This window comes from Chiloscyllium plagiosum, unplaced genomic scaffold, assembly GCF_037043375.1.
Source record: "Chiloscyllium plagiosum isolate Xiang-an unplaced genomic scaffold, Cpla_swu_hap1 HiC_scaffold_10, whole genome shotgun sequence".
Lineage (NCBI taxonomy): Eukaryota > Metazoa > Chordata > Chondrichthyes > Orectolobiformes > Hemiscylliidae > Chiloscyllium > Chiloscyllium plagiosum.
In genome coordinates this window covers 26751242-26769097 of record NW_028270148.1, presented here as the reverse complement: position 1 = coordinate 26769097, position 17856 = coordinate 26751242, and the positions used below count along the sequence as shown (strand labels likewise).

The 17856-nt window shown below is 43.8% G+C and overlaps 1 protein-coding gene across 1 annotated transcript in view; it reads right to left on the bottom strand.

Annotated features, from left to right (window-relative positions):
* ryr2a (ryanodine receptor 2a (cardiac)) overlaps positions 1–17856 on the bottom strand; it is a 769474-nt gene that overhangs the window by 520001 nt on the left and 231617 nt on the right. Inside the window, exon 2 of the mRNA XM_087991236.1 lies at positions 11345–11464. Coding sequence (XP_087847362.1) covers positions 11345–11464 — 120 coding nt within the window. The remainder of the gene's footprint in view (positions 1–11344; positions 11465–17856) is intronic.

Genomic DNA, 17856 nt, shown 5'->3' with positions numbered 1-17856 from the left:
ACATGCAACAAAGGTTCACCAGATTTGTTCCTGTGATGTTGGGACTGTCCTGCAAAGAGAATTTGAAAAAATTGGACCTGTATTCTCCAGAGCTTCAAGAATGCGAGGTGATCTCGTTGAAATTTAGAAAAAACTTAAAGCGATTAAGTACATGCAGGTAAAATATTTCCCTTGGGAGTCTAAAACCAAAAGCACAAGTTAAAAACAAAGAAGATGCCATTTAAGTTTGAGATGAGGATAAATTACTTTACTCAGAGACTTGTGAACGTTTGGAGCTGTCTGGCACAGAGGGTTGTGGAACCTCAGTCTTTGAGTATATTTAAGGTAGAAGTTGATAAATTTATGATTACCAATGGTGGGTTATGGGAATTAAGTGAGTAGAAGGCATTGAATTGAATGGTGGGGTAGGCACAATGGACTGAATGAGCGCAGCAGGTCAGGCAGCATCCAAGGAACAGGAGAATCGACATTTCGGGCATAAGCCAAAACGTCGATTCTCCTGTTCCTTGGATGCTGCCTGACCTGCTGCGCTTTTCCAGCAACACATTTTCAGCTCTGATCTCCAGCATCTGCAGCCCTCACTTTCTCACAATGGACTGAATGGCCTATTCATGTTTAATATTGAATTTACCTTGGGATCAGTAGTGCAAGATTCAGCTGTATTGTGTTCAGAGTTGCATATTATTTGAAAATATGAAATTGTACCAGTGTTTTCTGCTTAAAGTTTAGGCATTGCTTAAAATAAGAGCAAACGAGGTAAAAACAATGACTGCAGATGCTGGAAACCAGATTCTGGATCAGTGGTGCTGGAAGAGCACAGCAATTCAGGCAGCATCCGAGGACAGGCAAAATCGATGTTTCGGGCAAAAGCCCTTCATCAGGAATAAAGGCAGAGAGCCTGAAGCGTGGAGAGATAAGCTAGAGGAGGGTGGGGGTAGGGATAGAGTAGCATAGAGTACAATAGGTCAGTGGGGGAGGAGATGAAGGTGATAGGTCAGGGAGGAGAGGGTGGAGTGGATAGGTGGAAAAGGAGCTGGGCAGGTCGGACAAGTCCGGAGAAACTACGATGAGGTGGGGGAAGGGGAAATGAGGAAACTGTTGAAATCCACATTGATGCCCTGGGGTTGAAATGTTCCGAGGCGGAAGATGAGGCGTTCTTCTTCCATGCGTCTGGTGGTGAGGGAGCGGGGGTGGAGGAGGCCCAGCACCTCCATATCCTCGGCAGAGTGGGAGGGGGAGTTGAAATGTTGAGCCACGGGGCGGTGTGGTTGATTGGTGCGGGTGTCCCGGAGATGTTCCCTAAAGCGCTCTGCTAGGAGGCGCCCAGTCTCCCCAATGTAGAGGAGACCGCATCGGGAGCAACGGATACAATAAATGATATTAGTGGATGTGCAGGTAAAACTTTGATGGATGTGGAAGGCTCATTTAGGGCCTTGGATGGAGGTGAGGGAGGAGGTGTGGGCACAAGTTTTACAGTTCCTGCGGTGGCAGGGGAAAGTGCCAGGATGGGAGGGTGGGTCGTAGGGGGGCGTGGACCTGACCAGGTAGTCATGGAGGGAACGGTCTTTGCGGAAGGCGGAGAGAGGTGGGGAGGGAAATATATCCCTGGTGGTGGGGTCTGTTTGGAGGTGGCGGAAATGTCGGTGGATGATTTGGTTTATGCGAAGGTTGGTAGGGTGGAAGGTGAGCACCAGGGGCGTTCTGTCCTTGTTGCAGTTGGAGGGGTTGGGTCTGAGGGCGGAGGTGCGGGATGTGGACGAGATGCGTTGGAGGGCATCTTTAACCACGTGGGAAGGGAAATTGCGGTCTCTAAAGAAGGAGGCCATCTGGTGTGTTCTATGGTGGAACTGCTCCTCCTGGGAGCAGATACGGCGGAGGCGGAGGAATTGGAAATACGGGATGGCATTTTTGCAAGAGGTAGGGTGGGAAGAGGTGTAATCCAGGTAGCTGTGGGAGTCGGTGGGTTTGTAGAAAATGTCAGTGTCAAGTCGGTCGTCACTGATGGAGATGGAGAGGTCCAGGAAGGGGAGGGAGGTGTCAGAAATGGTCCAGGTAAATTTAAGGTCAGGGTGGAATGTGTTGGTGAAGTTGATGAATTGCTCAACCTCCTCACGGGAGCACGAGGTGGCGCCAATGCAGTCATCAATGTAGCTGAGGAAGAGGTGGGGAGTGGTGCCGGTGTAATTATGGAAGATCAACTGCTCTACGTAGCCAACAAAGAGACAGGCATAGCTGGGGCCCATACGTGTGCCCATGGCTACCCCTTTGGTCTGGAGGAAGTGGGAGGATTCAAAGGAGAAATTGTTAAGGGTGAGGACCAGTTCGGCCAAACGAATGAGAGTGTCGGTGGAGGGGTACTGTTGGGAATGTCTGGAGAGGAAAAAAACGGAGGGCTTGGAGGCCCTGGTCATGGCGGATGGAGGTGTAGAGGGATTGGATATCCATGGTGAAGATGAGGCGTTGGGGGCCGGGGAAACGGAAGTCTTGGAGGAGGTGGAGGGCGTGGGTGGTGTCTCGAACATATGTGGGGAGTTCCTGGACTAGGGGGGATAGGACAGTGTTGAGGTAGGTAGAGATGAGTTCAGTGGGGCAGGAGCATGCTGAGACAATGGGTCGGCCAGAGTGGTCAGGCTTGTGGATCTTGGGAAGGAGGTAGAACCGGGCAGTGCGGGGTTCCCGGACTATGAGGTTGGAGGCTGTGGTTGGGAGATCTCCTGAGGTGATGAGGTTCTGTATGATCTGGGAGATGATGGTTTGGTGATGGGGGGTGGGGTCATGGTCAAGGGGGCGGTAGGAAGAGGTGTCCTCGAGTTGGCATTTGGCTTCAGCGATGTAGAGGTCAGTGCGCCAGACTGACATTTTCTACAAACCCACCGACTCCCACAGCTACCTGGATTACACCTCTTCCCACCCTACCTCTTGCAAATATGCCATCCCATATTCCCAATTCCTCCGCCTCCACCGTATCACTTGTGTGTGTTTGTGTGTCTGTCTGTCTACGTGTATGTGTGTGTGTATATGTTTTTTCCCATACTAATAATACGAGCTCCATGTTGCATTGACATCACAAGAATCATCTGCAACAGAATGGATATTTTAGGTTGGACTTGAAAACAGATTTTTGCTTTTTAAAAACTGTCTTTGACCATAAAAGCCGAAAGAACTGTGGACACTAAATGAGAAACAAAAACCACTTGTGAGGAAGGATCATCAGACCTGAAACATTAACTCTGATTTCTCTTCACAGATGCTGCCAGACCTGCTGAGCTTTTCCACCAATTTCTGCTTTTGTTTTGTCCATAAAAAGTTCATCTCGAAGGATGCAAGATCAAATGAACAATGCTCTAAAACATGGCCATCAATCAAGAGCTTATATTTTTCACCAACCTTGAGACACAATTATGTCAGCGATTTGGAATGGAGTTGGTCATTACTGGAATAACCCACCAAAAGCTCTGTTCCTCAGATGCAGGATTTCACCTGCCCTTCCTACACCACTGGAAACACACACACACCACATAACATTGACTGTCAAGACACATATGTGAATGTGGCACTGAGGGACAATAACTTTCAACGGTGGACCACGATCCAGCAAGGAGTCAGTGCCTTTTGGGGAGCAAAAGAGAGTAATATTTCTGCAAAAATCAGGAGATTCATGTCTTGCAAAGGAATATGCATTCTAGATGCAGCATGACTGTATTTTAAATTGCCTCCTCTAAGTTCATAACAGTCATTAGCATGATCAGGCTCTGCTATGATTGACTGTCATAAAGAAATATATAACTCTCATTATAGCATGTCAATAATGTATTATAACGTGGCTTTAACTTACAACGTGAGCCTGGTAGAAATGATCTGACTTCCCACACATCAATATAGGAATGTAGGAGGAGAAGTAGACCATTTGGCCCTTTGAGCCCACTCCACCACTCAATAAGATCATGCCTGATCTGGTTGTGGTCTCAGCTCCACTTTCCTATCTGCAGTCCATAACCCTTGACATCCTTGTCTGTCAAAAACCGATCTCAGCCTGGAAAAAAATTAAGGATCCAGCTTACATTAGCTTCTGAGGAATACAATTCTACAGCTCAATCACCCTCTGAGAGAAAACAATTTTCTGTCTTAAAAGGGAAACCTCTTATTCTTAAACTATGTGACATAATTTTAATCTCCCTTACAAGGGAAAGCATCTTCCTATTATCCAATGATCCAGGAGTTCTCCCTCAAGATCTCATATATTCCAATAAGGTCACTTCTCAATGTATATCCAAAAGATACATGTCTAACTTGTTCAATCGTTATTAGAAGATAAGCTGTTCATCCCAAGAATGAGTCAAGTGAACCTTCTCTGAACTGATTCTAAAGTAATTATATCTTTTTTTCAAATGAAGACAGCATACTGTAAACAGTGCTCCAGATGTGATCTCATCGATGCCCTGTGTAGCTGCAGTAAAATCTACTTATTCTTATATTCCATCTCCCTTGCAGTTTAATGACAACATCCCATTTAACTTCCTAATCATTGACTGTAACTGCATACCTGCATTCTCTGACTCATGTACCAGAACTTTCAAATCCCTCTGCACCACAAGTCCTGAAATCTGTCTCCATTTAAACAATTTTCTATTCTTCTTGCCAAGACAAACAAGTTCACACTCACCTCTGTATACTCCATCGGCCAATTCTTGCCCACACATATAACCTACCTCTGCAGACTCTTTACCTTGTCTTGAAAATTTACATTCTTATGAATCTTGATGTCATTGCCAAATTCAGCTACAATACATTGAGCCCCCTCATCTAACCGATAGATTAGATTATAAATAATTAAGGGCAAAAGTGACAACTGCAGATGCTGGAGATTAGATCGAGCTTGTGGTCTAGAAAAGCACAGCAGGTCAGGCAGCAACCGTGGAGCAAGAGAATCAACGTTTCAGGCAAAAACCTTCATCAGGAATGAAAATGTCGATTCTCCTGCTCCTTGGATGCTGCCTGACCTGTTGTGCTTTTCCAGCACCACACTTTCCAGTATAAATAATTGAGGACCCAGCATTAATTCCTGTGATACTTTACTAGTTGCACCTTGCAAACTTGAAAACTAAATTACCCATTTATCTCTAAGCTCTGTTTCCTGTTAGCTAGGCAATCTTTTTTCCATGCTAATATCTTAGTCAACTCTGTGGCTGAATCTTACAGAGGTCTGAATCTTACAGGGGCCTGGGCATAACCATCATACAATCTAGGGGCTTTTGCCATGGTCAGTCATCCTTCACCAGGTTTTTTTTTAGATTAGATTAGATTACTTACAGTGTGGAAACAGGCCCTTCGGCCCAACAAATCCACACCGCCCCGCCGAAGCGCAACCCACCCATACATTTACTCCTTACCTAACACTACGGGCAATTTAGCATGGCCAATTCACCTGACCCTGCACATCTTTGGACTGTGGGAGGAAACCGGAGCACCCAGAGGAAACCCACACAGACACGGGGAGAACGTGCAAACTCCACACAGTCAGTCGTCTGAGGCGGGAATTGAACCCGAGTCTCTGGCGCTGTGAGGCAGCAGTGCTAACCACTGTGGCACCGTGCCGCCCATGCTGCACATGTTCAGCCTGAATGCAGATGGCTGACAGAAACATGGCCATTTGTTCTCTGTATGCAGCTTTTGTCACAGTGTGGTGAAGCGTTCTCAGCCCTCAGCTGCGCAATATTTCAATGACATTTTTTTCTGAAACTACTCTCTCTCCTTTTGCTCCCATTTTAGATCATTTCCACTGAGGGTCTGGTGCTCTGCCGTGGGTGGCATATTGGTCACTGGTGTTGCTTTCCTAAGACGGTGAAGATGGATGCAGGAGGTACAGGACTGACAAACAAGTTCAGAGGCAGTAGCAGGTCACTGAGGAAGATGAGGAACACCCCACTCAGGAAGAGGTTGGAGACACAAATGCACGGAGTGCATAGAAGAGCCAGGTTTTACTATCCTGACTGCATTTCCTGTGGATGAGTGAGATGCAGTGCCAGCACTGGCTCTATATGTCCAGGGGGCACTGCGACAGAAATTTGCTAGATCCTGGAGTGGGGTCCGAGGGCTGCAAGAATGGGAGGCCACCCTCTCCCAGTAGCTGTGAAGATGACAGCTCCTTTGAACCTCAATGCAACCTCCAGGGACTGCCGGGTGATTGTGTGGGATCTTTCAATTGTGTCTCCACAACTGTGTCAGACCAGTGACTGATGCCATCTATGAAAGGTCACACTGGCTCATTTTGTACCTCCGCAATAAGATCAGTGCTGGAGCCTTCCCTCAGGTGCACAGTGCAATACACGGCACACATATGGCACTGAGAGGGCCATATCACAACACTGCAGAATTCCACTTGATAAATCTGCAGGTCATCTGTTGCTGTAGGAGGGACAGCTTCAGATATGTGGATCATTGGGATACTTTCTGGGGAAGGTGGGACTTGTACAAGAAGGACAGATTGCATCTGAACAGGAGGGGCACCAATATCCTGGGCAGAAGGTTTGCTAGAGCTCTTTGGGGTGGGAACCAGAGCTATGGATCAGATGATGGAGTGTGTCGTGAATAGCCAGACACAGTGTGCAGAGAGTTTGTGAGGAGGGACAGGCCCTTGATAGGGCAAAGGCGCAGTCAGTGTGATGGGTTGAAGTGTTTCTTTTTTAATAAAAGAATGATCAGTACTTGGAACTATAATGTTCTGGCCATTATGGAGACATGGATATCACAGGGGCAGGAATGGTTGTTGAAAGTTCCAGAGTTTAGATGTTTCAGAAGGAATAGTGGAGGAGGTAAAAGAGGTGGGGGAGTGGCTTTGCTAATCAGGGATATTATCAGAGCTGCAGAAAGGGAGGTCATTGAGGAGGGTTTGTCTACAGAGTCAGTATGGGTGGAAGTCAGAAATAGGAAAGAAGCAGTCACATTATTGGGAGTTTTCTCCAGACACCTCAACAGCAACAGAGACACGGAGGAGCAGATTGGGAGGCAGATTTTGGAAAGGTGCAGAAGTAACAGTGGTGTTGTCACAAAGAACTTTAACATCCCTAATATTGATTGGAACCTCCTTAGTTCAAATAGGTTGGATGGAGAAATTTTTGTCAAGTGTGTCCAGGAAAAGCTCCTGACTCAATATATAGATAGGCTGACTACAGGGGTGGCCATATTGGATTTGGTGCTTGGCAACAAGCCAGGCCAAGTGTCAGATCATTCATGGCAAGGGATAGGAGCAGATGGTACGGGAAAGTAATTAATTGGGGGAGGGGGAATTACAACGCTGTTAGGCAGTTACTGGGAACAGATGTTTTCAGGGAAATGCACGACAGAAATGTGGAGATTGTTTAGGAAACTCTTGCTGATAGTGCAGGACAGGTTTGTCACATTAAGCAAGGAAGGGATGGTAGGTTTGAAGAACCTTAGATGACAAAAGACGTGGACCATCTAGTCAAGAGGAAAAAGGAAGCTTACTTCAGGCAAGGATCAGAAAGGGCTCTAGAGAATTACAAGGTGGCCAGGAAGGAAATGAAGAATGGACTTAGGAGAGTCAGAAGGGGGCATGAAAAAGCTTTCACAGATAGGATTAAGGAAAATCCTAAGGCATTATACATTTATGTGAGGAACAAGAGGATGGCCAAAGTGAGGGTAGGGCTGATCAGGGATAGTGGAGGGAACTTGCACTCTGAGTCAGAGGTAGAGGGGGTCCTTTGAAAGTTGCCACCCAGGTAAATAGTGCGGTGAAGAAGGCATATGGCGTACTGGCTTTTATTGGTAGATGAATTGAGTTCCGGAGTACTGAGGTCATGTTGCAGTTGTATAAGACTCTGGTGCATCCGCATCTGGAGTATTGTGTGCAGTTTTGGTTGCCATACTATAGGAAGGATGTGGAGGCACTGGAACGGGTGCAGAGGAGGTTTATCAGGATGTTGCCTGGTATGGTAGAAAGATCGTATGAGGAAAGGCTGAGGCACTTGGGGTTGTTTTCGTTGGAGAAAAGAAGGTTTAGGGGTGACTTGATAGAGGTGTACAAGATGATTAGGGGTTTAGATAGGGTCGACAGTGAGAATCTTTTTCCATGTATGGAGTCAGCTATTACAAGGGGGCATAGCTTTAAATTAAGGGGGGGTAGGTATAGGACAGATGTTAGGGGTAGGTTCTTTACTCAGCGAGTCGTAAGTTCATGGAATGCCCTGCCAGTAGCAGTGGTGGACTCTCCCTCATTATGGGTATTTAAGCGGGCATTGGATAGGCATATGGAGGATAGTGGGCTAGTGTAGGTTAGGTGGGCTTGGATCGGCGCAACATCGAGGGCCGAAGGGCCTGTACTGCGCTGTATTCTTCTATGTTCTATGTTCTATGTTAATGAATACTTTGCTTCAGTATTTATTCACGACTGAGAGGGACCTTAATGTTTCTGAGGACAGCATGAAACAGACTGAAATGCTTGAACAGGTTGATGTTAAGAAGGAGGATGCGCTGAAAAGTTTTAAAAACATGAGGATAGATAAATCCTCTGGGCCAGATAGGATATACCCCAGGTTACTACAGAATGTGAGGGAAGAGATTGCTGCGCCTTTGGCAATGATCTTTGCATCCTCACTGTCCAGTGCCAGATGATTGGAGGGTGGCAAATGTTACTCCCTTGTTCAAGAAAGGGAGTAGGGATAATCCTGGGAACTACAGACTAGTCAGTCTCACATCTGTGGTGGGTAAAGTATTGGAGGATTCTGAGAGACAGGATTTATGCTTACTTGAAAAATCACAATTTGATTAGAGATAGTCAGCATGGCTTTGTGAGGGGTAGATCATGCCTCACAAACCTTATTGAATTCTTTAAGGATGTGCCAAAACACTTTGATGAAGGTAGAGCAGTGCATGTGGTGTGCATGGATTTTAGCAAGGCATTTGATAAGGCTCCCCATGGTAGGATCATTCAGAAAGTAAGGAGGCATGGGATACAGGGATCTCTGGCTGTCTGGATACAGATTTGGCTGGCCTATAGAAGACAGAGGGGGGTGGTGGTAGATGGGAAGTATTCAACTGGAGCTTGGTTACCAGTGGTGTTCCGCAGGAATCTGTTCTGGGACCTCTGCTCTTTGCGATCTTTATAAATGACTTGGATGAGGAAGTGGAAAGATGGGTGAGTAAGTTTACCAATGCCATGAAGGTTGATGAAGTGATAGATAGTGTAGAGGATTGTTGTAGGTTGCAGTGGGACTTTGACAGGATGCAGAACTGGGCTGAGAGTGGCAGATGAAATTCAACCTGGAAAAGTGTGATGTCATTCACTTTGGAAGGTCATATTTAATGTAGAATACAGGGTTAAAGGCAGGATTCTTGGCAGTGTGGATAAACAGGGTTTCCATGTCCAGAGATCCCTCAAAGTTGCCACCCAAGTTTTTAGGGTTGTCAAGAAGGTATATGTTGTGTTGGCTTCCAGTAGCAGGGGGATTGAGTTTAAGAGCCACAAGGTTATGCTGCAGCTCTATAGAGTGCTGGTTAGACTATATTTGGAATATTGTGTTCAGTTCTGGTTGTCTCATTATAGGAAGGATGTGAAAGCTTTATGGATGATGCAGAGGAGAATTACCAGTTTGCTGCCTGGACTGGAGGAAAGGTTGAGGGAGCTGGTATTTTCTCATTGGAGTGAAGAAGGATGAGAGGTGTACAAGATGATGAGAGGCATAGATAGAGTGGATAGCCAGAGAATTTTCTCCAGGATGGAAATGGCTATCACGAGGAGGCATAATTTTAAGGTGATTAGAAGGAGATTTACGGGAGTGTTCAGAGGTAGATTCTTTACACAGAGAGTGGTGGGTGTATGGAATGCACTGCCAACTGTGGTATTACAGTCAGATACATTAGGGACATTTAAGCAACTCTTGGACAGGCACTTGGAATCTAGTATAATGAAGAGAATATAGGTTAGTCTGATCTTAGGGTAGGATAAAACGTCAGCACAACATCGAGGGCTGAAGGACCTGTTCTGTGCTGTACTGCTCTCTGTTCTGTGTTCCATGTCATTTGTGATAACCATTCCCACTTCCTGGAGGTGTGTGCCCCCTACCTTGGCAGCTGCTATGACTCCTGCATCTTGGAGCACTTTCATATAACTGGTGTGCTTGAGGGTCCAGTTTACAATGCTAGTCACTCAGGGTTAAGGGCTACCCACTGCATCAATGCCTCATATCACCATTGCATAACGCCCGAGTGACATAGAGAACAAATGTAATGCTGTCATATCTTAATCAAGCCCATAATGGAGCAGAGTACAAGGCATTTGATGATATGATTCTGCTGTTTGGACCAGTCTGGGGCTAATAGAGTGCAGCTTCATCTGGTGAGCTGTGATTTATACAGTTGGAGTCGGCAATGAGGTGATGTGCAGAAAGCTGAGGAATTGGGGGAACAGGAGCAGTCTTCTAAGGGGGAGGATAATGACACTAGAGAGGAGGAAGCTCTCCTTGTGTGTGTGAGTCACAGCTCAGCTGTGTTCAGCACTACAGGCCAGACAGGACCTGATTGACACTCAGTTCCAGTATATGAAAGTTGAGTGTAGCAGAGTGTAATGTAAAACACTCATTGGTCATGATGCTGAAATCTGGTTTGCGTTATCAGGGCAATTTTCAGTCACTATTGGGTTTTTTGTGTTAACTTTTGATGTAAGAAATTGAACGCTCATACTTGGACTTATCCAATTGCTTGCTTGTTGCCCTACTAGACAATGACCAACTGCCTGTAGACAGTGGACACTGGGTACAGGGCAGAGTTAGGGGGTGGTCAGACAGGATTTAGCTACAGAGAGATAAAGTGTACAGTGTGGTGGTTAAGCAGCGAGGGTGAGAGATTGAGGTTATACATGTCAGAGAGTATCAGCTATGTGCTGTGGATCCTGTTCAAAGTGAACACAAAATTGTATCACGTTGTGATCACTGTCGCCTAGAGGCTCCATTAGCAAGAGAATATTGATTAATCCTGTCTCAAGAAAAAAAATTAAAAGCACTGCTCTAGCATTAATTATTAAATAACAACAGGTTCTTAATATGTGTCTATTACATTTTTAATTCAAGAAATCTTAACAAGTACAGTTGTCTGCATCAGTCATCTTATGCAAGAATGAATTGATTACTTTTAACTTCTCTTCAAAAATATACCAGCCCTTCATTATATTCATCCATCTATTCAGTTTCTAACTGGTCTTGGATTATTATCCCTTCCACAGTAGAACATAATATCCTTGAGCCAACCAAAAACTGATGTGGCAACAATCATTGACTCAAAAAGCTCAGCAATGTCTGATCAGGGTGCAATAACTATCTGAAAGGCTCACCTTAGAGTTCGAGGTAGACTCCAAAAAACAGAGTCGGTTGCCAAATCCTTCTGCAGCAAGACAGAGTTTGAGCTGCTCTTTGTGGAAAGTGGCACTGCACTGCAGCACAACTTCATCATTCTGCAAGAAGAGAAATGAAACATAAGCATCACTTGGAGTTCTCTGTCTAATGAACAGCTTACACTGCAGAGGGCATTCAAAAACATGGAATAATAGCAAATATTGATTTGATGTCAAACACATCCATACATTATTCTCCGGAAATAAGCTGCAAACTATGAAATGCAAAGTTAATTGCAAATCTAGCATATACATTGCATCTTAAACAGAGAAATATTCCTGAAGCAGTTCACAGAAGAGAGAATAAAAATTGAGCAGCCCTGGAAGAGTTAGGAAAGGTGCCTGAAAGTGAAGTCAAGTGGGTGGTATTTAATAAATAATTAATACCAAAATGGCTAGTGTTCAGTATTTTGGAAGGAAGAAAGGAGATATTGAAACAGAGGTACTTACAGTCAGACAGAGTTCCAAAAATGAAGTTGAAAGGGTGTAAGAATTCCTATCAACAACAAACAACTTACATTTATGTGGTACCTTTACACAAAAAACCTCAAAACTAGGAGAGGATGATAGAAGAGAAATGATAGCTGCTGATGCTGAACATTAGCCAGGATAGATAAATAAAAATTTGGTTCAGAAGATGAACTTAGAGACCAATAGTAAAAGGGGGAGGTGGAGGAGTTTAGACAGGTGCTTTCTCTAGTAGAGGCAGGTAGCTTAAGATTATGTCATCAGTGGTAGTGCAAAAGGCAAAGGGATGTAATGAAGGACAAAGCCTGAAGTCCAAAGGGTGGTCAGGAGTGTGAGTAAGGCTGGTGAAGAGATGTTAATGGGAAGGTTGGAGAGAGTGAGATGGATAGACTGAAACTAAGGAAGATTTTAAAAATGGAGATGAGGTTTTAAGATTTAATGCATTGGAATGAATGCATTAATACACAACTGTTCAACAGATGCATGACATAGGTCAGAAGGTACAGGAGTGTTGAAAAAGTAGTCTTTAACAGGGCAGGATACAGACATCTAAATCTTGAATAAACTTAAGTTTATACAGGGTGAAGAATGAATATAAACAAGGGGAAGATGTAACAAATTAAGCTTCCAAAAACCTGGCTAAGTGTTTTGATAACAGTGGGTAAGGGGTCAGGCACAGAAAAAGTGAACTATAATATGCAGACTGAAGCACTTGGCCTTGATAATGAATAGAGTGTCAGATTGAAATTAAATAGGATGCCTCGGTTTTACGCAGATTGCTTTTTAAATGAACACAGATGGAAACATGAACAATATCAAAGGAACAAGCTTTTTGAAGGACACCAAAAATGATGGCTTCAGTCCTACCAATGCAGCTGATGAGTAAATCTTGGCTCACGCATAATGAGAAAAATAAGCAGGCAGTCTGACAAAGCAGATTGGGATTGAAGGAAATAGTCACGAGTAAGATTTGGGTATAACACTCGTTTTGAGGTGGATTGCAGGACAGTAACTTGTTGGGATGGAAATTCATGGGATTAAGTGGAAAACCATCAGTACAGCCTACACAATAGTACTCTGCACTGACTTCAATAGGAAGTAAAATCAGACTGGATTCCAAATATAATGTTAAACACAACTTTATCAGGCTCTCAATAAGTGGCTTATGTAAAACCTGACCCACATCTGTGAGTGATGTCATTGAGTCATAACATGTGAAAGTGCAAGAAATGGGAATGAGAAATAGACTCTTGGGGACCCTGAATGCACAGGTAGCTGTAATGTCAGAGGACTGAAGGATAGAACAGGATGGAGTGTGAGAAAAGTGCAAGATTCTTGAGCTGAGGCCAAACATTTTTCACAGGCTATGCTTGAATCTGTAAATTCAGTGGAGTGTATTGAACTCCATCAAGTTATACTTAATTAATTTTTTAAAGATATGAAGTTTTGTAGAAAATATCAAGAGTAAAAATGTATGGTTTTTAAATAAAAATGAAGCTGTGCGTCATTATCAACTTTTGACCCAGTTTTTGTCCTGATTGTACATTTGAAATTCAGAGTATTTTCATCAGGGCAATATTTCTACTAACATACACATAGTGACAAGTACATAGAAATAAATGTAACACTTGCACATGCAGACACAGAAATACAGTACAAAGAAATGTTTATGACTTAGATGCACTCAAAATTGATTTGGTAGGTTCAGGGTTTTGAGATATTTTCAGTGTTGTGTGGGTATAGAATTTTTGTATGAGAGTCTGAGATACACCTATCACACTTCAGCCTTCATGCTTATGTATAAAACATGAGTAAATCACAGTCAGATTGCCTTACTGCATAAACAGGAGTTGTACCACATTTTCAGATCTTGATGATAACCAGCTTTTCTTCCAGCAGATGAGCCAAGCAATTGAAAATTCAAATAAATATCCAATGACCATATTAATTAGGTTCTAAATGGCATTGGCATATGGCCAAGTAGTGCACTGATCCATAGGGAGTACCAGAGCACTGACTTTAAAGGAACAGAATGATTCAGTAATCATAATAATGTGACAGTCACAGATAAGTGTACAGTAAACCTGGGATTTCCATGAAAGTGGTGACACAGAGCTACTGACTAGAGAGTCAGGGACAACCCTGTCTCTCGCTAGCCATGGAAGCCATGATGCTGAGCAGCTAATCAACTGCTTGTAGTCACAGTTTCCACCCCTATGAGGTAGTATGCCCCACCTCCAAATCAAAGGCCAAGCAACTCCTCAGTTCCGACAGCAACACCAGGCGCAGTGGCCGTTGTACAAATGCAATGTAATTTTCTTTCTTTCAAATTGTTAATGAGCAATTTCAAAGGAGATCACCATCAATTTGTCAAGTTTCACAGTTTTGAGTCTTAATGCCAGGCATGAGGAAATTCTCATCTTCAACTCTAATGTTTCAATCCAATTCCAACAAATGGTACAATTATCCTCTCTCTGTGACTGATAGTTCCAGTGTTACTCTAAAATACAAACTGCAAAGGGGCACCAAACAACCCCACCACCCGGTGACCACTTCAACTCCCCCTCCCACTCTGCCAAGGACATGCAAGTCCTGGGCACCCACCACTGCTAAATCCAACACACCCGACGCCTGGAGGAAGGATGCCTAATTTTCCGCCTTGGGACCCTCCAACCACACGGGATCAATGTCGATTTCACCAGTTTTCTCATCTCCCCTCCTCCCACCTCATTCCAGATCCAACCCTTCAACTCGGCACAGCCCTCTTGAACTGTCTTAGTTGTCCCTCTTCCTTCCCACCTATCTGCTCCGCCCTCCCCACCAACCAATCACAATTACCCTCCACCTGCATCCACCTATCGCCTTCCCAGCTACCTTCTCCCAAACCCCAACCCCACCCCCACCCCAACCTCCTATTTATCTCTCAGCCCCCGTACCTCCCCACATTCCTGAATCGCTTATGCCCAAAATGTCGATTCTCCTGCTCCTCAGATGCTCCCTGACCTGCTGTGCTATTCCAGTGCCACACTTTTGGACTGCAAAGAGGCATACGAGTACAGTCCTAAATAACACGAATTAAAAACATCAGTCTTAGCAGTTGTAATAGTACTGCTTATGGCACTCTGCTTCTGTGGATGGCTCACTTGGCTCCCCAATTCAATTTCAATTTTTTTTCACTTTCAGAGGTCCAGAGGGTGGTGCGTACATGAAATGAACTGCCAGAGGAAGTGGTGGACGCTGGTACAATTGCCGCATTTTAAAGGCAACTGGATGGGTGTATGAATAGGAAGGGTTTAGAGTGATATGGGCCAAGTGCTGACAATTGGGACTAGGTTATGTTAGTTGGACCGAAGGGTCTGTTTCCATGCTGTACTTCTCTATGACTTCTGTATCAGATCCATTTCTTTGCCAGTCAATTATCTGTTGTCTCTTTCCAACATTTATTTAATCAGCATTGTCCTCAGCCAACAGGCATTTCTGCTCTCCCATTCTTCCAAAATCGAATTAATTCATTTAAACTGTTGTTGTTCTGTGCTTCATTATAGACTTGCACTAGTTCAGGAATATGATTTTCACAAATTATTGAATGACAAGAATACACAGCACCACAACAACGGAGATTACCATTGACCAGAAATGGAACTGCACTTGTCATATAAATACTCTGGCTACAAGAGCAGTTAAGAGGCTAGGAATCCTGCAATGAGTAAGTCACCTTTTGACCTCCTTCCTCCCTCCACCCAAAGCCTGTCCACCATTTACAAGAAACAAATCTGTAGAATGATGGAATACTCCCCTCTTGCCCGGATGAGTGCACTTCAACACCACTCAAGAAGCTTTGACACCATCCAAGACAAAGCAGGTCACTTGTTTGGCACCTCATCCATAAATATCTATGCCCTCCACCACCAACACTTAGTAGCAGTACTATGTGTCATCTACAAGATGTATTATGCGAATTCACCAAGACTGCTTAGACAAAATCTACCAAACCCATGATTACTTTTCGCAGATTCAAGGGATCACCTCGACCTACAAGTTCCCCTCCAAGCCACTCATCATCCTGACATGGAAATGTATTGCCGTTACTTCACTGTTACTGGGTCAAAATTCTGGATCTTCCTTCATGACATTGTGGTTGCACCAGCAGCTTATGGACTGCAGCAGCTGAAGAAGGCAGCTCACTACCACCTTCGCAAGACACTAGGGATAGGTAATAAATGCTGGCCCACCTAGCAATGTGTACATCCAATGAATGGGTAGAAAAAAATCTGAAAAAAAAAAGTGGTTAAAGTGTATTCTATTCTGAAGATTTTAAATATTACAGGAAATGATGGTAAGTTGAATAAACAAAGGGAAGTAATAATTGATTAAAATAATTAAGTAGACAATTAAAACACATTGAATGAGGTGATGTGTTGTGATTACAGAATGTGGGTAATGCTGGAGGCTAGTGTGATCCAGCTTGTGCTCCGAATCATTGAGTTGGAGGCTGAATGACAGACATCACAACACATCAGCAAGAGGGACTCATTGTTCCAGGAGGCAATCACACTCCTTAGGATAGGTTCTTCTGATTTGGTCTTCGGTCGGGAAATTCAGACATGATAGTAAGTGCAGTAGTTGAAGGGAAACAGAGGGCTGGAGTGGAAGGGCCACAGTCTTTGCAACTGTCTAACAGATTTGAAGTTCTTTTAGCTTGTCTGGATAAAAGTAAGGGCTGCATGGTGGATGAGCTAACTGAGCATAGCATTGTGGTACAGGGAGCCTTTCAAGTGGTGGAAGCAAAAAGGAATGTAGTGGTAGTAGAGACAATATAGTGAGGCAGGTTGACACTATTCTCTTCAGCAATGAGTGAGAGTTTAGATTGTTGTGTTGTTAAACCAGTGCCAGTGTTTGGGGCATTTAGCCATAGCTAAAGATAGACTGACAGTGAGAGACATAGGATCCAAGCAATATGGCCAATGTAGAAACCAACATAGATAGAATTCTAGTGGAAACTCTGCAGAAATTGCCCTTCTCTATTTGGTCTACATCAAATCAAAATGTTTGAAAAGACAGAATTTCCATTGGTGTGATATATATCTTGGAAGGCTTTCAGATATAAATTTGTCAAATCACTCCTGAGACAACCCCAGCAGGTTGTTAAATACTTGACTGGTGTCTGCTGATCATCACCTTCATAATGTGTTGAGTAATATGGAGAGGTCATGCTTCCCTTTCTGGCCTGACAGTAATTTTTGAAAGTTCCAAAGGATCAGCAACAGAAGTAACAACCAGTCAGAGAAATTGATTCAACGATAATAATGATCATCCACCTATGGTTTACTGAATCTCACAAAACCTGAATGTGCCTAATCACATTTTTAGAAGAGTTAAATCATTTGATGCAGAATGTGGAGGAGTTTAAAGGGAACTCTTACAGCACTGGACATTGCCTTGACCTATCTCAAACAAAGAAAGGCCAGTGAAGAGAGCTGCTAAATAAGGGCCAAGTAATTTCCCACAAGAAGTAGAAATCAGGCAGTGAGCTAGCACAGTTTCTCTTTCTGTATCAGAGTGGCAAAATCAAAATGCCATTATTTTCCAGGGATGGTGCTGTTATTGTCAGAAAAGAGACAAGACAAAGATGCAAACTTAAAAAAAAAACATCAATTGCTTGGAGGTAGCAGGATTCTGACAAAAAAGTCTCCCTCAGAAATCTGAACTAAAAGGAAAGAAAATGGTCATTTATCTCAATATATTTGTGCTATCGTGCTGTACACAGGCTGGTTGCCATCTTGACTTATAATGATATTGAACTTCAAAGTAATGCACAGTGCCAAAGTTTTTCAGATATTTCTGACAAATGAGATGTTATATAAGCACAACAACCACTGACATTTATGTGCTGCTTCTCACATTGACAATCATTTCAAAGCACTTCACAGAGGAATAAACCATTAAGCCAATGATGAGCCAAATGAGGAATATTTGGATAGGTC